This window comes from Corvus moneduloides, chromosome 27, assembly GCF_009650955.1.
Source record: "Corvus moneduloides isolate bCorMon1 chromosome 27, bCorMon1.pri, whole genome shotgun sequence".
NCBI lineage: Eukaryota > Metazoa > Chordata > Aves > Passeriformes > Corvidae > Corvus > Corvus moneduloides.
In genome coordinates, this window is record NC_045502.1 from 4,428,725 (window position 1) to 4,447,538 (window position 18,814).

General features: G+C 64.5%; 1 protein-coding gene across 1 annotated transcript; it reads left to right on the top strand.

Moving 5' to 3' along the window:
* Window positions 1–154: 154 nt before the first annotated feature.
* On the top strand, window positions 155–18,753 carry ADGRA2 (adhesion G protein-coupled receptor A2). The gene is made up of 19 exons (XM_032091788.1): window positions 155–375; window positions 7,524–7,595; window positions 10,500–10,571; window positions 10,678–10,749; window positions 10,902–10,973; window positions 11,082–11,245; window positions 11,313–11,526; window positions 11,859–12,023; window positions 12,577–12,778; window positions 12,864–13,013; window positions 13,144–13,305; window positions 13,453–13,662; window positions 13,731–13,932; window positions 14,123–14,331; window positions 14,466–14,593; window positions 14,995–15,118; window positions 15,225–15,370; window positions 15,515–15,604; window positions 15,858–18,753. The coding sequence occupies exons 1-19, from the start codon at window positions 155–157 to the stop codon at window positions 17,056–17,058; spliced, it is 3,876 nt and encodes a 1,291-aa protein (XP_031947679.1). The 3' UTR covers window positions 17,059–18,753.
* Window positions 18,754–18,814: the final 61 nt, after the last annotated feature.

Sequence of the window (18,814 nt, forward strand, 5' to 3'; positions counted from 1 at the left end):
GGGCCGGGGCGGGCCGGGGCGGGCCGGGGGAGGTGCCAGGGCCGGCGGCGGAGCGCGGCGAGCGGGGGAGGCGGCGCCGCCGGAGCCGCCCCGGGGAGCGGGGCGGCGGCGGGCGCGGAGCCGGAGCCCGTAGCCGTGGCCCGGGGCCGGGGCCATGCGGCGGGCGGCGGCGCTGGTGCTGCTGGCGGCGGCACTGAGCGGCCCCGGGGCCGGCGCGCGGAGCTGCCCCGCGCTCAGCCTGGGCTGCAAGTGCGCGGCCGAGCGGGCCAAGGCGGGCGGCGGCCCCGGCGCGCCCCGGCGGAGGGTGGTCTGCAGCGGCGGGGGGCTCCCCGTGCCGCCCGAGCCGCGCCTGCTGCCCGAGGGCACCGTCACGCTGTGAGTACCGCGACCGGCACCGTCAGGGGCATCGCACCCGGCCCCGGGCATCCCCCAGTCCCCGGCGTCTCCCCGGGCATCTCCCTCCGGCCCGGCATTGCCCCGCGCCGCCCCGGCCGGGCGCTGCTGCCCCGGGGCCCCCTGAGCGGGACGAGAACCCACGCGTGGATCGCGCTGAGCCCTTTCCGTGCTGGAGCTGCGCGGCGGGGGATCCCCGGGTCGCCCCGTGGCGGGCAGATGCTGGCGGGGACACGGGGACCGGGGACACGGAGACTGGGGGTGAAGCCCCGTGGGGTCGGGAGCGCGACGAAGTTACTTTTTTCTCTCAATAAGCTGCTCTGCACCAGCGGAAGCGTCGCTCGGTGCTGCGTAACGTGGCTCAAATCGCGTTATAGGGGTGTTGTGGCGCTGGACTCCGAGGGGACCCCGCTGTCCCTACGGCGCGGCGGCAGCGCGGGGCTGGTGTGGACGTGAGCTGGAAATCCAGGAAACGGGCTCCTTCTCCTGCTTCCCTCCGCAGCGTTTCTGAGTGCTGGGAAGCCTGTTTTTGTTTGAAAGTGACTGTTGTCCCTGGAAATATTTACTGAGCAGCGCTCAGGAGCGGTTAATGGGTTCGGGGTTTGTGCAAAGGGTCTAAAGCTGCTGCTTGATCCGTGAAGGCTCCTCTTCCTCGCGGCCCCCGTGCAGGGGGTTGGAGTTCGGCTGGAGCTGGCAGCCGCGCGCTGCTCGCTGCAGGGTTTATTTATAACTCCAGAGGAGATGTTTGAATTAAAATCTGGATTGAAGACTGGGCTGGCAGCGCTGCAGCCGGGGGGAACGTCGCTTTCACCCGGAGTGTTGTCCCGTCGGGGTGGCTGTGCTTCCTGCCCCTGCCAGCCTGCCCATGGTCGTGGCTCCCACCTTCCCCTCCTCGGGTGGGTTTGGTTGGACGCTGCAGAGGATTGGGGTTGGGGGCTGCCTCGTCCTGTCTGCTCTCACATCCTCGAACCCGCTGGGGCGTGTTGCCGCTGCTCTGGTTTGGGGTGATGGTGGCAGCGAAGGTGACACCGCTGGCACCAGCATCCCCGTGAGGAGTGCAGGCATGGAGCACGCCGGGGCTACAGGATGGTGCCGTGAGCAGGGTCTGAGTGCAACGGTCACATTAAAAGCATAAATTGTCCCAGAACAGCAGCACTGAGGGGTGTCCTGGGCTTCCCTCGGTGGGGGACACTGGGGGGCCTCAGGCAGGTGACAGCTGGGCTCTCCATCACACTCGTGAGCTTTGCTCTTCGTGTCTTTCCTCATATGGCCCTTCCTCGTATGTCAGCCCCGCGCAAACGCTCGCAGGGATGTTTAGTCCTTTGTCAGTTTGCATTTGGGAAAAGCATCCCATCCCATGCCTGCTCCGGTGCCCTCCCCAGCTGTTCCCAGTGGGGACTGTGCCGAGGGCCCCCTCGGAGGGGCCGGGATGACCGTGCAGAAGCATTAGGGCATTACACGATCCCACTAAAACGTGACATGAAACCTACAGGCGTAGGCAGAAACCTACAAATATGCGGTGACCCTGGCTCTGCTCTCGCGCAGTAAACATGATTTATTCCAAACCCTTTCCAGATGGAACAATCAAAACCAGAGGCTCCGACTTTGGGAGCGCCTCCTGGAGCCACTGGGGTGCGAGCAGGGAGTGGAGGGGCCCGGGAATGTGGCAAGGGCTGCACGTGCCTTGGGGACGTCCTGCTGGGGACAGCCGAATCTTGAATTCTGCGGGTGAGCTGGGTCTGAGCAGGGCTCCTACACGTGCCCCGGGGTGCCAGGTCCTGTCTGTGCCCCGGCGTGCTCAGGTCCCCTCTGTCCCCCCGGGTGCTCGGCACTGCTGTTGCCTGTGCTGCAGGAAATGTGTTTGGGGCAGTAACGCTTCAAAGCAGAGCCGTGTTCCAGCGCTCATCCGGTCCAGCCTGGAATCGGGCGTGCCTGAGTGCTGTGCACCGGGGAGGCTCTTCCCAGCAGCCGCCAGCGCGGGAGGGACCCTGGCTCGGCCGCAGGTCCAGCTGTCCAGGCGGTGGCTGGGGACAGGCAGGTGGCCAGAGAAGCTTCAGTGGCTGGAGCTCTGTCACCCTGTGGTTCCCTCATCCCGCCTCTCATTTGGCTTTTTCCCACACTCTCGCTTTATTTATCTTTAATTATTAGGCCTGTGCTGAGGAATCCTGCGCTGCCTCCGCGGCAGCTGCTGCACATTTACCCCCCACGCCTGAGAAATGCGCGCTGGCACCGCAGCCCACGGACAGGCAGAGCAGGGATGAGGGACAAAGGACAAGGGATGAGGGATGCCTGTGGCCCCAGGACCTGCCCTGCAGCCACTGCTGGGCTCGGCCATGGTCCCAGAGTCCCGGGGACACGTTGGTGTCTGATGGGGAGTGTCTGCTGAGCGGAGCTGTGTCTCCTTGCTCTTCCCTTGGGCCCTCGCAGGGATCTCCAGCGATGGCTGTGGGTGTGGGGAGGGGGTGATGCTCACAACCCCCTGCAGCCCCAGCAGGCGTTACACAGTGTGTGCCCTCCAACACCCGCCCCAGTTCACACCCAGGTTAATTCCTGTGCCCAGCTCCCTGCAGGGAGGAAGGAGGGGTGCCAGCCTTGGTGCACAGGGTTCTCACCCCGCTCTGACTCGTGGCCCTGGAGAGGTGGCCTGGCTGTTTTGGCAGGACTGGCACCAGTGCAGCCTGGGGCGCAGTGTGGCCCCCAGCCCCACATCCTGCTCCAGTTAGGACCAGGGGATTTGGCACCTCTCGGGGCTGTCCCTCCAGCGTGGCTGTGAGGTGCTGGGGTGCTGCAGACAGGGATTAACAAGGCTTTAATCCCCCCCCAGCTGACCCCTGTGCTAATCGCCTGATGGAAAAAGCGCCATATCCCTAACGAGAGCTGGAGAGCCTCGGCCAGCCCCGCTGTCACACGGGCGGGAGCCCAAACCTCTTCCAGATGTGGAATCCCAGCACAGGCCTCATTTATGTGCACAGCTTGATTGCACTGAAATTACAGATTGTCTGCAGGGAATAGAGGGCTTTGACTTATGACCAATTTCCAGTTCTACTTGAACTCCCCGCTCCAAGGCCGCTCTATCCTGGGCCCTGCAGATGGTTCCTTTCTCAAGCCTTCTTCAGCTTTTTATTTGTTGTTTATTGGGCTGCAGCTCCATCAGGTTTGGGTTTTCCAGGGGCTGCAGGTCGTGGTGCTGCCTGGTGAGTCGGAGCATCCCGGCCCAGGCCAGCTCTGGAGGCTTTGCCCTCTCTCCGGGGCTTATTTTTCCTGTGCTAACAAAAGCCGAGGCTTGGAACAATAATTTTCACCATCCGAAATAGCCCGGCGTGACGTGAGGCTGGAGGAAACGCCCAGGCATGGCGCAGGGAGGGGAAGAGCCCCTGAGCACCCAAACAAAGCAGGGAGGGGGGATCCCTGCCAGGTCTTTGGTTCTCCAGCCCCATTGGGTTGGAAGATGCGAGGTCCCCTCCGGGATGCTGTGGGGTCCCCTCTGGGACGCTGTAGGGTTCCCCTCAGAACGCAAGGTTCTTTCTGGGAACTGTGGGGTCCTTCCTGGAATGTGGGTTCCCCCCTGGGATGTTGTGGGTCCCTCTGGGACGCTGCATAGTCCCGCTGGGATTCTGTGGGGTCCCTCTGGGTTGCTGCGTGCCCCCCCTGTGATACTGCCACCTCCAGAACCTTTCTCATTGCCAGAGCCTTCAGCACCTCTCGCCAGCCCCGGGGCCCCTCTTTTCTCTTCCCGAAATCCCTGTGCAGAGCAGCCAGCCATGCTCGGGGCGCAGCCTGTGCCGTATCTGCTCCGGGCATATGCTTTGAATTAATGCACTTGGAGAGCAGAGCCGGGCCGGGCCCCCACCCCCACCGCGGCCCCCCCAGGAACCCCCGCGCCGCTGCCTGCCCTGCCCAGGCTGGGGAGCCACCGTCTCCCCGCGTCCTTTTTTGGTTGGGTCCAGAGGAAGTTTATTGTTTCAGCAGCCCAGTTTCTGGAGCTGTTATTTATCCAAGTGGATTCCAGCACGCTTGAAAAAACAATCTTGTTTTTTTCACTTTTGGCTCCTCTTTTTGAGATGAAAAAAGAGGAGAAGAAGAAGAAGAAGAAGGGAACTGTATCTCCCTGCCGGCAGCCTCGCGGGCTCCAAGCCCCCACAGTCCTGGAGCACGGATGCTGCACCCCTTCCAGGCCTAGATCCCCCGGGATGGGAGGGTGTTCCTTGGGGCTCCCCCTGCCATCCCCACCACGCATCCCCCATCGTTTCCGTTTGACTTCATGCTCCAGTCCTTAATCCCCGCATTGTCCAGAGGGACTTTTCCAGCCACCGCTCAATTAGCCGATTATTGTCCCCGTGGCGGGGCTGTCCCCGGCAGGAGCCCCCCGCCCACCCACGCTCCGTGCGGCCGGAGGGTCTCAGGGCACCGGGCAGGATGGAGGTGCCGTTCCAGGCGGGAGGATTCTGGAGTGGCATGGAGACAGCTGGGTTGGTGAGAGGGATCCCCAGCCCTCCCTCCAGGCACATCGCTCCAAGCCTGGACTGGGGGTTCTCTTGCTGAGCTGAGGGGTCCCAGCCTGGGGCTGGAGCTGAGTAACAGCTCCAAAGGCCACAGCTCTGTTTCCATGGCCTGCCAAGCCTGCTGATGGGTGGGATGTGAGGGCACTGGGTCCCCTCTGCACCCCCGGGGCTCGGTGAGCATATGGGAAGCCACTGCAACCCCTGCCCGGATCTCCCAGCCCACCGACAGCTGCTTGGCCTCGGTGAGCTGGGGGCAGTAGCTTGGCTTACAGCCCTCCATCCCCTTCCCCCCGGCTGATCCCTCCTCCCAGGGACAGCTCTCGGAGTTTGAAATGCAGTGGGGGGCTCCGGGTCCATCCCCACATGCCGACAGCTGGGCTCCCAGTGTGGGTCAGGGGCTGCTGGCCCATGACCCCCGTGTGCTGGGCTGGGGTGACCTCGTGGGCACACTGATCCCATTGTATTTTGGGGGTTCTCAGTTAATATCCTGCAAAGGGACAGTGCCAAGGACCCACACACGGTTCTGCTGCCTGTGGACATGTGGGAATGGAAAGTGCCGTGAAGCTTGATGAGAACTTCCTGGGGAAAAAAAGAAAAAAAAAAAAAACAAACCAAAAAAAACCCCCAAAAACCCAAATAGAAAACAATTTGGAACATAATATCCATGAAACTAGAGAAAACAAAACAAACCCGTGTTGGAGGATGTGGGTTGTAACTGGGGAGTGCGACCCAGATGGCTTCTGTGGGACAGGGAAGAAAAGAGCCAGGATCCCTACCCAGGAAGAATTCTGCCAGGAAGAAAAGTTTTGGGCAAACTGTCACTGTCAGCACAGCCTTTTTGTGCCAACCCCTCCTTTTAGTCAAGGATCTCTTCTCCTTGAGAAAGGACAGACCTGGGCAGCACCCACAGCTCAGGGTGCCCTGAACCGTGCGGGGTCCCAGCCTTTTTCTGGAGGGGCTCCAGGGGTGGCTTTGCCCTCGGCCGGGGTACCCCCGGGGACGGTGTCGCTGGCTGCAGATCACGGGGGCAGCCGCTCCTGCTGGAAGCCAGGAGCGTTGCCTTTTAAGGCTGGAGCTGTGGTGCTAGGGCAGAGGTGCGGATGGTGCCGGGGGTCTGTGAGGAGAGCGACCGTCCCCGGGGGTCAGCCGAGGGCCGCGTTCCCAGTGCGGTGCAGGTCTGGTGCTCCGGCCCTGCCGGCTCTGCCACCACGCTGGAGCCACAGCTGCATCTCCCCGCACAGCCCGTGCTGTGGGTTGTGAAATCTCCTGCCGCTGGAATGAAAACCTCCTGGAGCCCTTGGGGCCCGCACGGCCTTGAGCAACAGCCCCCACCGACGGCCGTGACGGGGAACTGGGGCGCGCCATGGGCTGCTGGGGCTTTGCCAGGAGCGATGGAAACATCTCTGGAAGCTGTCCCCTGCTCTGGGAAGGGTCCTGGGCTGAGCCGGCACCGGTGCTCGCTGCTGGGGAGAGCCGAGCCTTGGCAAAGAATGCTCCCGGCAGGGAGGAGAGGGTCAGACATGGCCCTGGCCGTGGCAGCTCCGGCCGCCGGCGTGTGGAAGCAATTTGCAGCTGTCGGGGCCGCCGGACGTTTCCGCTCCCCGCCGGCCGGGTCGAGGGCCCCGCGGGCGCGCCGGTGCCCGGTGGCGGCTCCTCATTAGCACAGGATGCGGGGGCTGCGCTGCCAGACCCCGGCCCTTCCCTCCCACCCGGCCTGCGGGGGGCTGCACGTCCCGGTCGCGGTCCTGCCCCGAACCGAGCGCGGCGGCGGCTCCGCGGGCAGCGCGTCCGGAGGGGCCGGGCTGCAGCACACAGCGGCCATTCAGCCCGGCCGCCGAGCCCGCCCGTGTGTAAACAGCCCCGGCCCGGCCCTCAATGAGCCCTTTTTTCCCGCGGCTCCCCCCGGCCAGGGCTCCAGGATGCCCTCCCGGCCCGGCTGCCGCCTGCCCCCGCTCCGTCTCCGGGTCGCTTTGCCGGCGCTGGCGTCGCCGGTGCCCACGGGGCCGTACGGGAGCTCCGGGGAGCCAACGCTGGTCCCCGGGAGCTGGGTCTGGCTCTGCTAATTGCACTGATGAGCTTTAATGAGCTCCTGGCTGAATCGTCGGGTGCTGGCGCCCTCCGTCCTCTCCCATCACCCCACAAGGGGCCCTTTGGCCAGCAAAGCTGTTCATTTTGGGATAAAATGTCCTTGCTGGGATAGCCACAATGCCATGACCATCAGGAGCAGGCGGCCCCCTCCTGGCTGCAGGTGCTTGGGGTGTCCTCTTGGTGCTGGGGCGGGGGTCATCTCCTGCACGTGTAATTCCTTGCACCAAGGTGATGCCCCAGGAGCCAGCACGGGGATCCCGTGGCAGTCAGTCCAGGTGGTCCATGGCATGGAGACCATGCAGAGCATCCCAGCACAGCTTCTGCGTCCCAACTCGGCCATTGCATTCCATGCTCCCACCTGGCCACGCAAGCCTGTCCCTGGAGTTCTCCACAGCCACCACCGCAGTGGCACCGCCGGGGCAGTGGCGTCTTGTGGGGGTCTGCCTGTCCTTACTCCCCTCCTGGGTCACCAGGGCATGGCTGGGGGTCTGTGACAGGTCAGGTAACGGGGCTGCCCCTCTCCCTCTGCTCTTCCCACAGGCTGCTGAGCAACAACAAGATCACGGTGCTGGAGAACGGCTCTTTCTTCGGGCTGCGGGCTCTGGAGAAGCTGTGAGTGAGGGTCGGGCAGGAGGGTAGAGGGCAGTGGGATGCAGACAGGGCTTCCACGGTGGATGGCAGCACCATCACTCACTTTCGGCTCCTGATGTGCTGCAACAGGACCAGCACCACAGCGCAGAATTTGCCACTGGCACCCACGGGCATCGCAGGGACCCCGGGAGCTGCCGTGGGGCGGGAGGCACCGGGGGGGCCGCGCTCTGTGAGGGCCGGTATGAAAAGCGACATTGTCCCCCCGAACAAAGTCAACTTTCTTATCTCTCCATGAAAGGCATCTCTATGGAGGGAGCTGTGAGGAGGGGAGATTTATGGCCCCCATATGGGTTTGATATGTAGGTATGCAGGCACAGGGACCGGCACTGAGGGTGTTTTGTTCCCTGCCATGGCCCTGCGAGGGTCTCGCGCATTCCTGCGCTGTGTGGGCTCCCGTGGAAATCCCCACGGGACTGTTTTTGGGGTGAGTGAAAAGCAGTCACCTTAGGGACACCATCCCACACAGCTGAGTCCTCCCCAGCACGGGTCGAGGTGTGGGGTCACCTCCTGCTCCGGGCACTGCACCCTCATGGAGGGATCATGGGACACAGGGGACGAGTCGTGGCGCAGCCGGGGGCCACAGCTGGGGAGGGCCATGGATCTGCAGCCCCCGTGTGCCCCTAAAGGTCGCCATGTCCTGGGAGAGCAACCGCCCCAGGTCACCTCCTGCTCACCACGGGGTCAGAGGAGGCCTGGGGGGGGGGTGGGCAGCATTCCCCCACCCCGGCCGGCCACATTGCACTGTGCCGCGCCTGATTGCCCTCGACAGGAGCCATAATTGTTTTCATCGGGTCGGTTTGGGGCCGCAGCACAGACGTGCCCCATGGGGAGCCCGTGCTGGCATGGCGGGGACACCGTGGGGGCTGCGGGGCCCCGCGCTTCTCATCCTGGGGCTGGCAAGGCCCCCACCCACCCTGGCTACCCACCGTGGGTGCTTTGGAGTCCCAGCATAATGGGGAGAACCCATTCCCTGGATGTCAGCGGTGCCCCCAAGGACCACCTCCCCTCGGGCTTGGCATCTCCAGTGATTTGTAGCGGCGTAATGAGATTAATGAGTCTGAGTGGGGACGGTATGCGGCGGCGGCCGCGAGCGCTCATTAGCAGGGCCCCTCTTGGGAACGGCCCCGGGGAGATGCGAGGAGGCTCGGTGGGTGACAGCAGGGACAAGGATGGACTCAGTCCATCTGTCTGTCTGTCTGCTGGGCTGCAGCGGGTGCAGCCAGGCGTGCTCTGGGCGGTGAATCAGGATGGCTCAGGTCCTTGGTTTGCTGCAGTGGGGATCTCAGTGCACTCGTGGTCATTGGGGTCTCCATGCACGTGTGGTGGCGGGGTGTCCCCATGCACACGTGGCACTGAGCCACTGCTGGCTCTCACGCCTGCAGCTCACCCCGCCGGGGCTGGGGGAGGAGGGGGCTCGGGACGGGAGGAAATGCAAAGGCAAATGCGCAGAGCAGAGAAAGAGAGGAGCCTTATCGGAAATCAGCAGCAGCCCCGGCCGTGGCCCGCGGGAGGAAGTGCTTGAGTGAGGAAGGCTGCCCCTGGCCAAGCGCCGGGCTGGCTGCAAACCCCTGGGCCCCAGCACGGTCCCCGGTGGGTCCCATCCACGGCTGGTGGTCCCTGCAGCACCCAGACCCCCCCAGACCTGAGCCAGGGGCCGCAAGTTTTGTCAGTGGATGCGTTTTGGCTGGCAGGGTGTGCTGGGGGTGTTCTGGGGCGTGGGAGTCCTTGGGACACGCAGAGGGGCAGGGGGCTGGTGCCGATGGTCTCTCCTGGCGCAAACAGGCGGGGTTTGCGGGACGGGTGTGTGTGGGGTGGATGTCGGCAGCGGGACTGCCGTCGGTGCGGCGGGTGCTGGCGGGGGCGGTGCAGGTGAGCGGAGCTGTTCCTTCAGCACCGGCGCTCACCTGTGCACACCTGCCCGCACGCCTGCCTGCACCGCCGGCCGCTGCCAGGACCTGCGTTTGTCCGTCAGGAACGCTGGGAAAGGCAGGCGTGGGCAGGGCCGTTGCATCAGCCGGGAAGGGCCGGGATGATGCCGGCTGCGTTTCCTCTCCCTGAGGGGCCCCTCTCGCCTCTCCGGCGGGACTCCCCCCCGCACCCCGGGCCTGCTGGAAGAGGCTGCTCCGCTCCCCATCCTGGGCACTGGTTTGTGGCCCTCCAGCGGGGCTGTGGTTCACGGGGTGTCCCGAGGGCCGCAGGCAGAGCAGCGGGAGACCCAGCGACGAGCCCGTGGAGACTGCTATAAATAAACACGGATCCATATGGATCCCATTTCCTCTCCCGGACAGCGCCGGTGCTCAGCAGAAGTTGCCTCGGGTCCCAGGGGCTGGACAGAGTGGCCGATGCCACCAGCGCTCCCGGTTCTGTCGGCAGCCACCCCGCGCGGCTGTGCCAGGCGAGCCCCTGATCAGGCTAATTGCTCAAACGAGCTTCCCGAGGGCCGCAGAGCCCTGCTCTTATCCCGCAACAGGAGATAACCCGCCGGGATACCGCTGTTCTGGAAGCAATGCGGGGCCAATGCCAGCAGCCAGTGCCAGCGTGCAGGGACCCTCGGTGCTCCGCAGGGCACCCAGGGTGTGCCGAGGGGCTGGCATCCCCCCGGGAGCAGCGGGGAGCCTCGCGCCTTCCCTGCATCCCTCGGAGAGATAACGAGAGAGAAATGGGATGGAAAAGTGTTAATGAGGCCCTCGCAGGGGGTTGGCAGTACCTGGGGGGGGGGGGGGGGGGGGGGGGGGGGGGGCAAGGAAGGAGACGGGGGCTGGGGGTGGAACGAGTGTGCTCGTGGCCTCGGCCTCCCCGTGCTGCGTCTCCTGGGGACGGGGCTCCCCACAGCGCACCCCAAGATCTGTGTCTGTCTCCCCACAGGGACCTGAAGAACAACCTGATCAGCACAGTTCAGCCCGGTGCCTTCCTCGGCCTCCCCGAGCTGAAGCGGCTGTAAGTGCCGGTGCAGCCCCTCGGACCACACCGGGCTGGCCCTGGGGACGACAACGGGGACAGTGGGGCAGTGCCAGCCCTGATGGCCCCTTCACTCGCCTTGCAGGGACCTCTCCAACAACCGCATCGGCTGCCTGAGTGCCAGCGTCTTCCAGGGGCTCCCCAACCTCCTCCGACTGTAAGTAGCTCCCTGGGGACATCCTGGCCAGCCCTGTCCCCTGTCTCCTGACAGTGAGGGGGTGTGTGGGCACAACAAGGGGCCTGGGAGGTGTCCCCTCTCCCAGCAGCTCCCTGGCCCCCTCCATGCCATCTTTCTCTCTTGTCCCACAGGAACATGTCCGGAAACATCTTCTCCAGCCTCCCGCCCGGTGTTTTTGACGAGCTCCCCTCCCTTAAAGTTGTGTGAGTTGGTGCCCTGGGATTTCAGCGCTCAGGGAGGCCCCTGCCGGGGGTCTCAGGGCTGGTGGGTGCCCCAGCCCTGCAGGTGCCCCGTGACACCATCCCTTGCAGGGACTTTGCCACCGAGTACCTGACGTGCGACTGCAACCTGCGCTGGGTGCTGCCCTGGGCCCGTGAGCGCCTGGCGCAGATCTCGGAGCGGACGGCGTGCGCGTTCCCCCGGCAGCTGCGCGGCATCGCCCTGCGCGGGGCGCGGGACGGGCAGCTCCGCTGCGGTGAGCCGGGGCCGGGGCGGGGGCGGCGGCGGCGGCGGCGGCGCGGGCTCACCTGTGTCCCCTGCAGCGGGAGCCCCGGAGCTGCACACCCACCACCTCATCCCGTCGCTGCGCCAGGTGGTTTTCCAGGGCGACCGGCTGCCCTTCCAGTGCACGGCCACGTACCTGGACAACAGCACCCAGATCCGGTGGTTCCACAACCGCGAGCCCGTGGAGGAGGATGAGCAGACGGGCATCATCGTGGAGGAGAGCCTCATCCATGACTGCACCTTCATCACCAGGTAAGGGATAGGGATGGGAATGGGATGGGAATGAGATTGGGATGGAGATGGAATTGGGATAGAGATGGGGACAGAGATTGGGATGGGATGGGGATGAGATGGGGACAGGGATGAAAATGAGATGGGGATGGCAATAGAGACCACATGGGGATGGGGACAGGGACGGACACTCGTGGGCACAGGGCTCACAGGTTTGTCGGTACCAAGTGCCGTGGGTGGGCTGCCGAGTGTGGGTACCTGCGGTGCTTCATGGCGTGTGTCCCCACGCCCCCAAGCTTGGGTGATCACCGTGGGGTAGCCCCGCCGCGCCAGCCCGTCTCCTCTGCCCGCAGCGAGCTCATCCTCTCCAACATCCACGTCTCCGCCAACGGCGAGTGGGAATGCGCCGTCTCCACCTCCCAGGGTAACGTCAGCAAGAAGGTGGAGATCGTGGTGCTGGAGACCTCCGCATCCTACTGCCCTGCTGAGCGGGTCACCAACAACCGCGGGGACTTCAGGTGGGGACCGCGGTGGCGCAAGTGCTGTGGCGGGGGGGGACACCCGTGGCCGGTGCCGCATGGACAGCGAGCGGTGCGTGCGGGGGCCTCTCCTCGCCGCAGGTGACCGCGCGTCTGGTAGCGATTATCGGCCGCGGGGAGCGCGGGCGCTTTTGAAGGGCTTCCCGTGCCGGCGGCGCAGCCTGGCTCCAGCAGCAGAGGTGTTGGAATTTCTCTGGCACGAGACGAAAGGCTCCGGGCGCCCGCCGTAACCCCGGCGGGGCCCTTACGGAATAGAAATTACTGGCACAGTCAATGTGGCTTAAATTAGCGGTACCCGCCCCCCCCCGCCCGCTGCTTCCCCCTGCGCTGCCGGAGCCGAGTGGGATTCGGGATTGGAGAGAATGGGGGCTTTTGGGGGAGCATCACACGAGCGTCCCCAGAGCCCGGCGGCGGCGGCGGCTTGCGGAGGGGGTGCGGGTGGCGCTGCGCAGGGGCCGCACGGGGGGAGCAGGCTCGGGGCGGGGCTGCTGGTGGCGGGTGCCCCGCGGTCACTGTGCGCTGGTGCCCGCAGGTGGCCCCGCACCCTGGCAGGGATCACGGCCTATCAGCCCTGCCTGCAGCACCCGTTCGCCGCGGGGCCGGCGGGCGCGGGCTCGGCGGGCGAGAAGCAGGCGTGGCGGCGCTGCGACCGCACCGGGCGCTGGGAGGAGGGCGACTACTCCCACTGCCTCTACACCAACGACATCACCCGAGTGCTCTACACCTTTGTGCTGGTGAGTGGGGGGCCCGGGGGCTCGGCTGGGCCGGAGGGGGCACAGCCGGTGACCGTGGCCCCGCCGTGGCCGTGCCGCCCCGCAGATGCCCATCAACGCCTCCAACGCCCTGACCCTGGCCCACCAGCTCCGCGTCTACACGGCCGAGGCAGCCAACTTCTCAGACATGGTTGATGTTCTCTATGTGGCCCAGATGATAGAGAAGTTTATTGGCTACGTGGACCAGATCAAGCAGGTAATGAGCACTGCGGGTGTCCCCTGCTTGCCCCAGTGCAGCCTGGTGCTTTTGGGGTGGAAAAGCATGAATTGGGAGATTTCCACGGGGGACGGCGGTAGCTCTTTGCAGAGCCGCTTGCTGTCCCCAGCTGACAGACGTGATTGTGGAGATGGCCAGCAACATCATGCTGGTGGACGACCACATCCTGTGGATGTCTCAGAAGGAGGAGAAGGCCTGCTCCAGCATCGTGCGCTCCCTGGAGAGGATCGCAGCCCACACACTGGGCAGCAACTCCCAGCACATGGCAGTGGTGAGGGGGAACATGGGGTGGGGCTGGGTACGGGGAGGATGCAGAGGGAGGAATGGGTGGGATGCTGGTGTGGGGTCTCTGGCAATGCCAGGGGGGTCTCTGCCCGTGCCAGGGCTGATGACCACCCCACGGTGCTGTGCCTGGCAGAACTCTCGCAACATCGCCTTCGAGGCTTACGTGGTAAAGCCCGAGAGCTACGTGGGGCTGAGCTGCGTGGCATTCCAGCGGCGGGAGGGGGTCCCCCCAGGACGTCCCCCGTCGGCCGAGCCGGGGGCCGAGCCCATGCCCGACCAGCAGCTCAGGCTCCGCTGCACCACGGGGCGACCCAACGTCTCCCTGACCAGCTTCCACATCAAGGTACAGGAATGCCGGGGGTTGGGGGGCTGGGGGTTGGCCCCTGCTCACCAATGACTGTGCACCCGCAGAACAGCATCGCCCTGGCCTCCATCCAGCTGCCCCCCAGCCTCTTCGCCAGCCCAGTCCCAGCCATGCCGGGGGCCGACTGCAAGCTCCAGCTGCTGGTCTTCCGCAACGGGAAACTCTTCTGCAGCACCGGGAACTCCTCCCGCCTGGCCGACGATGGCAAACGCCGCAGCGTGGCCACCCCCGTCATCTACGCTGGAACCTGTAAGGGCGGCATGGGGGGTGCCCTCTGGGGCTCCCTGGGGCATTGTGCTGGTGCCCCCGCAGTGCAGCGGCATCCCCGGGGTCCTCATGGGGAGATGGCAGTGTGCCTGTGGGATGTGGAGGGTCCCCTGTGCCCAGCCCCTCTGGGGGCGTCACTTGTCCTGCTGACCAGGTTTCTCTGTGGCTGCAGATGGCTGTGGAGTGGGGAACCTGTCAGAGCCAGTGGCTGTGTCCCTGCGACACCCCGGGGAGGGCACGGACCCCGTGGCTGCGTACTGGAACTTCGAGGTGCTGGGAGGCATGGGGGGCTGGAGCGCCGAGGGGTGCCAGCTGGCCGCCCGCGAGCCCAATGTCACCTCCCTGCACTGCCGGCACCTCAGCAACGTGGCCGTGCTCATGGTAGGTGCCTGGCGAGCAGCAGGGTGGGAGTGTTGCTGCGGTGGGGAGTGGGGGAGCTGCAGGAGGGTGGTGGGGTGGGTCAGGGGCACAGGGAGGGTGCTGTGGGGTCTGACGGGCTGTGCTGTGCTGTGCAGGAGCTCAGTGGGTTCCCCAGCGAGGCACAAAGTGCTGCCGAAGTGCTGCACCCGGCCATGTACACCTGCACGGCCGTGCTGCTGCTCTGCCTCTTCACCACCATCATCACCTACATCGTCCACCACGGGTGAGGGAGCATCTCGGTGCCTGTGGTGGGGGTCTGCGGGCTGTGCTGGGGTGGGTATCTCTTTGGGCAGCGGGAGGAGCTCCCGAGGTGCCAACAGCCAGGAGAAGGTGTGCAGGGATGGCCATCCAGTGACACGGCCCTTTAGGACATGGGTTCTCAGGCGATGACCCTCCAGGAATGTGCTGCCCGGCAAGTGGCACTGCCCCAGGTGCCCTGGGTCCTGGTCCTTCGCCCATGTGCAGGCACGCACCTGTACATCTCCTCCTCCAGCCACGCTCCATGGCCAGGGACAGGCTGTTGGTGCATCCCCCCAGATGCAGGATTTGTGCCGAAGGGAGCCGTGGCTCTCCCGGGGTCGGGCTGGAGCTCATAGGTGCCCACTGTGCCTCTTGCTCTTCCAGCACCATCCTCATCCCGCGGAAGGGCTGGCACATGCTGCTTAACCTCTGCTTCCACATCGCCATGACGGCCGCCGTCTTCGCAGGAGGCATCACCCTCACCGGCTACCGGGCCGTGTGCCAGGCCGTGGGTACCGGGCAGAGCCCAGCACCGCGGGGTCCTGTGGGACAGGGACTGGGGGGCACGGCCATGTCTGCAGCATCCCCTCCCCAACCGAAGCCTCCTCCCGCAGGTCGGCATCATCTTGCACTACTCGTCCCTCTCCACGCTGCTCTGGATGGCAGTGAAAGCCCGAGTGCTCTACAAGGAGGTGACCTGGAAGGCGCCGCAGCAGCCGGACGGGGACACGTCCCAGGCAGCCCCCAGACCCATGCTGCGGTATGGACTCCCCTTGCCCTTGCTCCGGCCCCGGGGGGGGATCTCCAGGGGCTGGGGTGGGACTTGCTCTTCTGGACAAGCCCATCCTGCACTCTCCCACGGGCTCCAGGTGTGCAGTGACACTTCTCCACCCCCCCCCCCCAGGTTCTACCTGATCGCTGGCGGGATCCCCCTCATCATCTGTGGGATCACAGCAGCTGTCAACATCCAAAACTACCATGACAACAACCCCTAGTAAGTGCCGCTGCTTGATCCTTCATTCCTCCCACATGGGTGGCCTCCCTCTGCTGGGGCAGGGGAACTGGTGGCACTGGGAATCTGGAGAAGTTTGGGAAAAGGTCGGTGAGGTTTTTCCCGAGAGTTACCCGTATACTGGGAAAAAATCATCCAGACAGCGAGCATGGCTCCACAGAGCCCGTGCCATCAGGGCAGGGGTGCCAAGCAGCTCCACACCACGACCCCTCAGAGCCCCTCTCCTCCCGCACAGCTGCTGGCTGGTGTGGCGGCCCAGCCTGGGCGCTTTCTACGTCCCCGTGGCTTTCATCCTGCTCGTCACCTGGATTTATTTCCTCTGTGCCGGGCTCAGCCTCCAGTGCCGACCCTCACACCGGAAAGACATCCCAGAGCCGCTGGAACCACCGCCACGGCTGGGGGGGACCAGCGACCTCCTGACAGACTCTGGGTCCATCTCGGTGACGCTGCACTCGGGGCCGCCCTGCCCCGAGGGGGACGGTGTCTACTCTCTGCGGGTGCAGTTCTGGGCACTGGTGGCCACCCACGCTCTGTACGTGGCCCTGTGGACGTTCGGCGCCATGGCCGTGTCCCAGCGCTGGTACCTGAACATCGTCTTCAGCTGCCTCTACGGCGTCACCGCCGTGGCGCTGGGGCTCTTCATCTTCGTCCATCACTGCCTGCGGCGCCGGGACGTGCTCAGCTCCTGGTTCTCCTGCTGCCCGTCGTACCGGAACGCGCTGCCCATGCAGGCCTACGTCCACCCCGGGCTGGGGCCAGAGGACGGCTCGCAGGTCTTCATCGGCTGCGACCCAGACGCCGCTCGCTCCGGCGCCTCCTCCTCCTCCTCGCCCAGCAGCGCCGGCTCTGCCGGAGGCCGCTGCAAGCTCACCAACCTGCAGGTAGCCCAGAGCCAGGCGGACGCTCGCCCGGCGCCCTGCCCGGAGCCGGACCCTGCCGACGGGAAGTCCGTCAGGCACACCAGCAACCTCCACGGCCGCAGGAGCCACCGGGGCAGAACTAAGCCGTGCCGGGACGGGAAGCATCACCGCTTGAAAATGCTGCGGGGCCCCTCGGACCACCCGTCCAGCGAGAGCGGGAGCCTCCACAACAGCCACTCCGAGAGCTACCCCAGCGGCAGGACCAGCCCGGCCAGCGGCGGCCGCGCGGGGCCGCGGGCGGCGCAGGATGGGGAGGCGGTGCCCAGCCCCTCGGAGGGCAGCGACGGCGGGCGGCGGGTGCCCGACTTCGCCGAGGCTCGCCGGAGGAGCGGCAGCCGGGACAACCTGCGGCCGGGCGGCAGCGCCGAGAGGGAGGCGAAGCGCCGCTCGTACCCCCTCAACGTGGGCAGCCACAACGGCGGCCTCAAGGGCAGCAAGTACGACATCAACCTGGCCAGCGCCGACAGCGTGGCCGGCATGAAGACAGGCCTGTGGAAGAGCGAAACCACCGTGTGAAGGTGGGGAAGGACCAACGGCCGCAGCGTTTTCCTGCGGGAGCCGCGGCCGGAGCTGCTCGGGCCATGGCGGTGGCACCGCTGCGGGAATCACCACATGCACTAGCAGGGGTGGGCGGCACGGCCGGCGGCTCCGGCTCCCCCGGGCACAGCGCGATCCATCTCCCCGAGGAGGCTCCGAGCTTCCCGCCGCGGTGCCGGCGGCTCCAGGCAATCCTTGCCCGTCAGCAGCCAGAATTGCAGCCGTGCTTTAATCACTCCTGCATGTCACTTGAGATTGATCCTAAATGCTATTTTATATTATACAGAGGAAACGTCTATTTTTCAAAGCTATATTATTGAATGTATATATGTATAGACAGAGCCGTAAGTGACGCGAGGGCCCCGCTCCCGCCCCTGTGCCCTGGGAGCGGGCGCTGGGCCAGGGCCCACTCGTGCCACGACTGCAATATTCCCGCTGAGGGACCACTCCAAGTGCCCTTTACGTCCAGGCACCGCAGCCCCAGCCTGAGCAAACTGCTTCTGGAGAGCAGCTGCTCCCTCTGGAATGTTCCTACCTGCGTGTCAGCACTGGGGGTTGGGCGGTGCTGAAGCCATATCGAAAAGCCAAGCACAAGGTAAGAGGAGCCTCAGCTCCAAGGTGAGGCGATTGTCTGCACTGCTTTAATGCCAGACACTAAAATAATGGCCAGAAAAGGCTCCAGACACTAAAATCACAGCCAGAAAATGCTCCCAGGCCCTCAGAGGCTCAAGCCATGCAGTGGGGTGGGCTGGCAGAGCTGTGCTGCTGCTGGAGCCAGGACTGACCCTCTGTGCCAAAGCACCAAAGAACCAAGATGTGGGAGAGACCCAGAGCAGCTCTGTGTCCTTAATCCAGGGGCTCAAGCTCAGAAAAGACCTAGGCTTGCTCTTAAGAAGGCAGAGACCATTCTGGGGAGCAGGGACCATTCCTGGGAATGCAGGAGAATGATGCCAAGGAATTGGGGACCTTCCTCGGACAGTTCCCATGGTGCAAAGGGCTGGAACCTGGATAAGCACTTATTGTTCCCACTGAAAAACAAGTCTCTCCTTTTTCCCAGCACACAGGTAAAGCAGCCAGGCCGCAGAGAGGCTGCAGCAAAGCACAGGAGGAAGGTGGGAGCCTGGTGCCTCCTCTGCTTCAGTTTCCCCTCCATGCAAATGAGTTTAATTATGTAGCTACCTCCAAGGGGTCGTGGGGCTGGCAGGGCCACGAGGGGGGGAGGAAAAAGCACTTAGTGGGGATCGGTCTCCCCTGGGAACCACTCACCCCACAGGGCTGGGGCACCCCTGGGCTTAACATGCCACTGCCTGCCTGCCTCGGCTTCTCTGCCCAATTAAATGTTTAAATATTTCATTGTCCCTGGTATTTAACACAGTTCAAACCCTTGCTGTGGCTCCTGCAGCCTCCCCAGCCTGGCTGATGCGCCATGGTTCTATCGCTTGCTGCATTGTGACAGTATTAGAGAAAAAGCTTTGTATTCTTAATTACACTTTGTTTTGTCTGTTTACAAGCGAATGACATATCAACAGAGCTTCCTGCAATATCCGGGGGGAGGGAAGGGAAATATGCCAAAGAAATGCCTTTAAGGGGGTCTTTTTGCATTTTTATATGAATAGAATGTTTCTAGCAGATATGTTTTGTTTAATATATTAAAGATATGCCAATCTGCCAAGATCTGCTGTTATTTCTCTCAGACTTCATGTTCAAATACAGCCTGGCCTGCAGTTTTTTGACC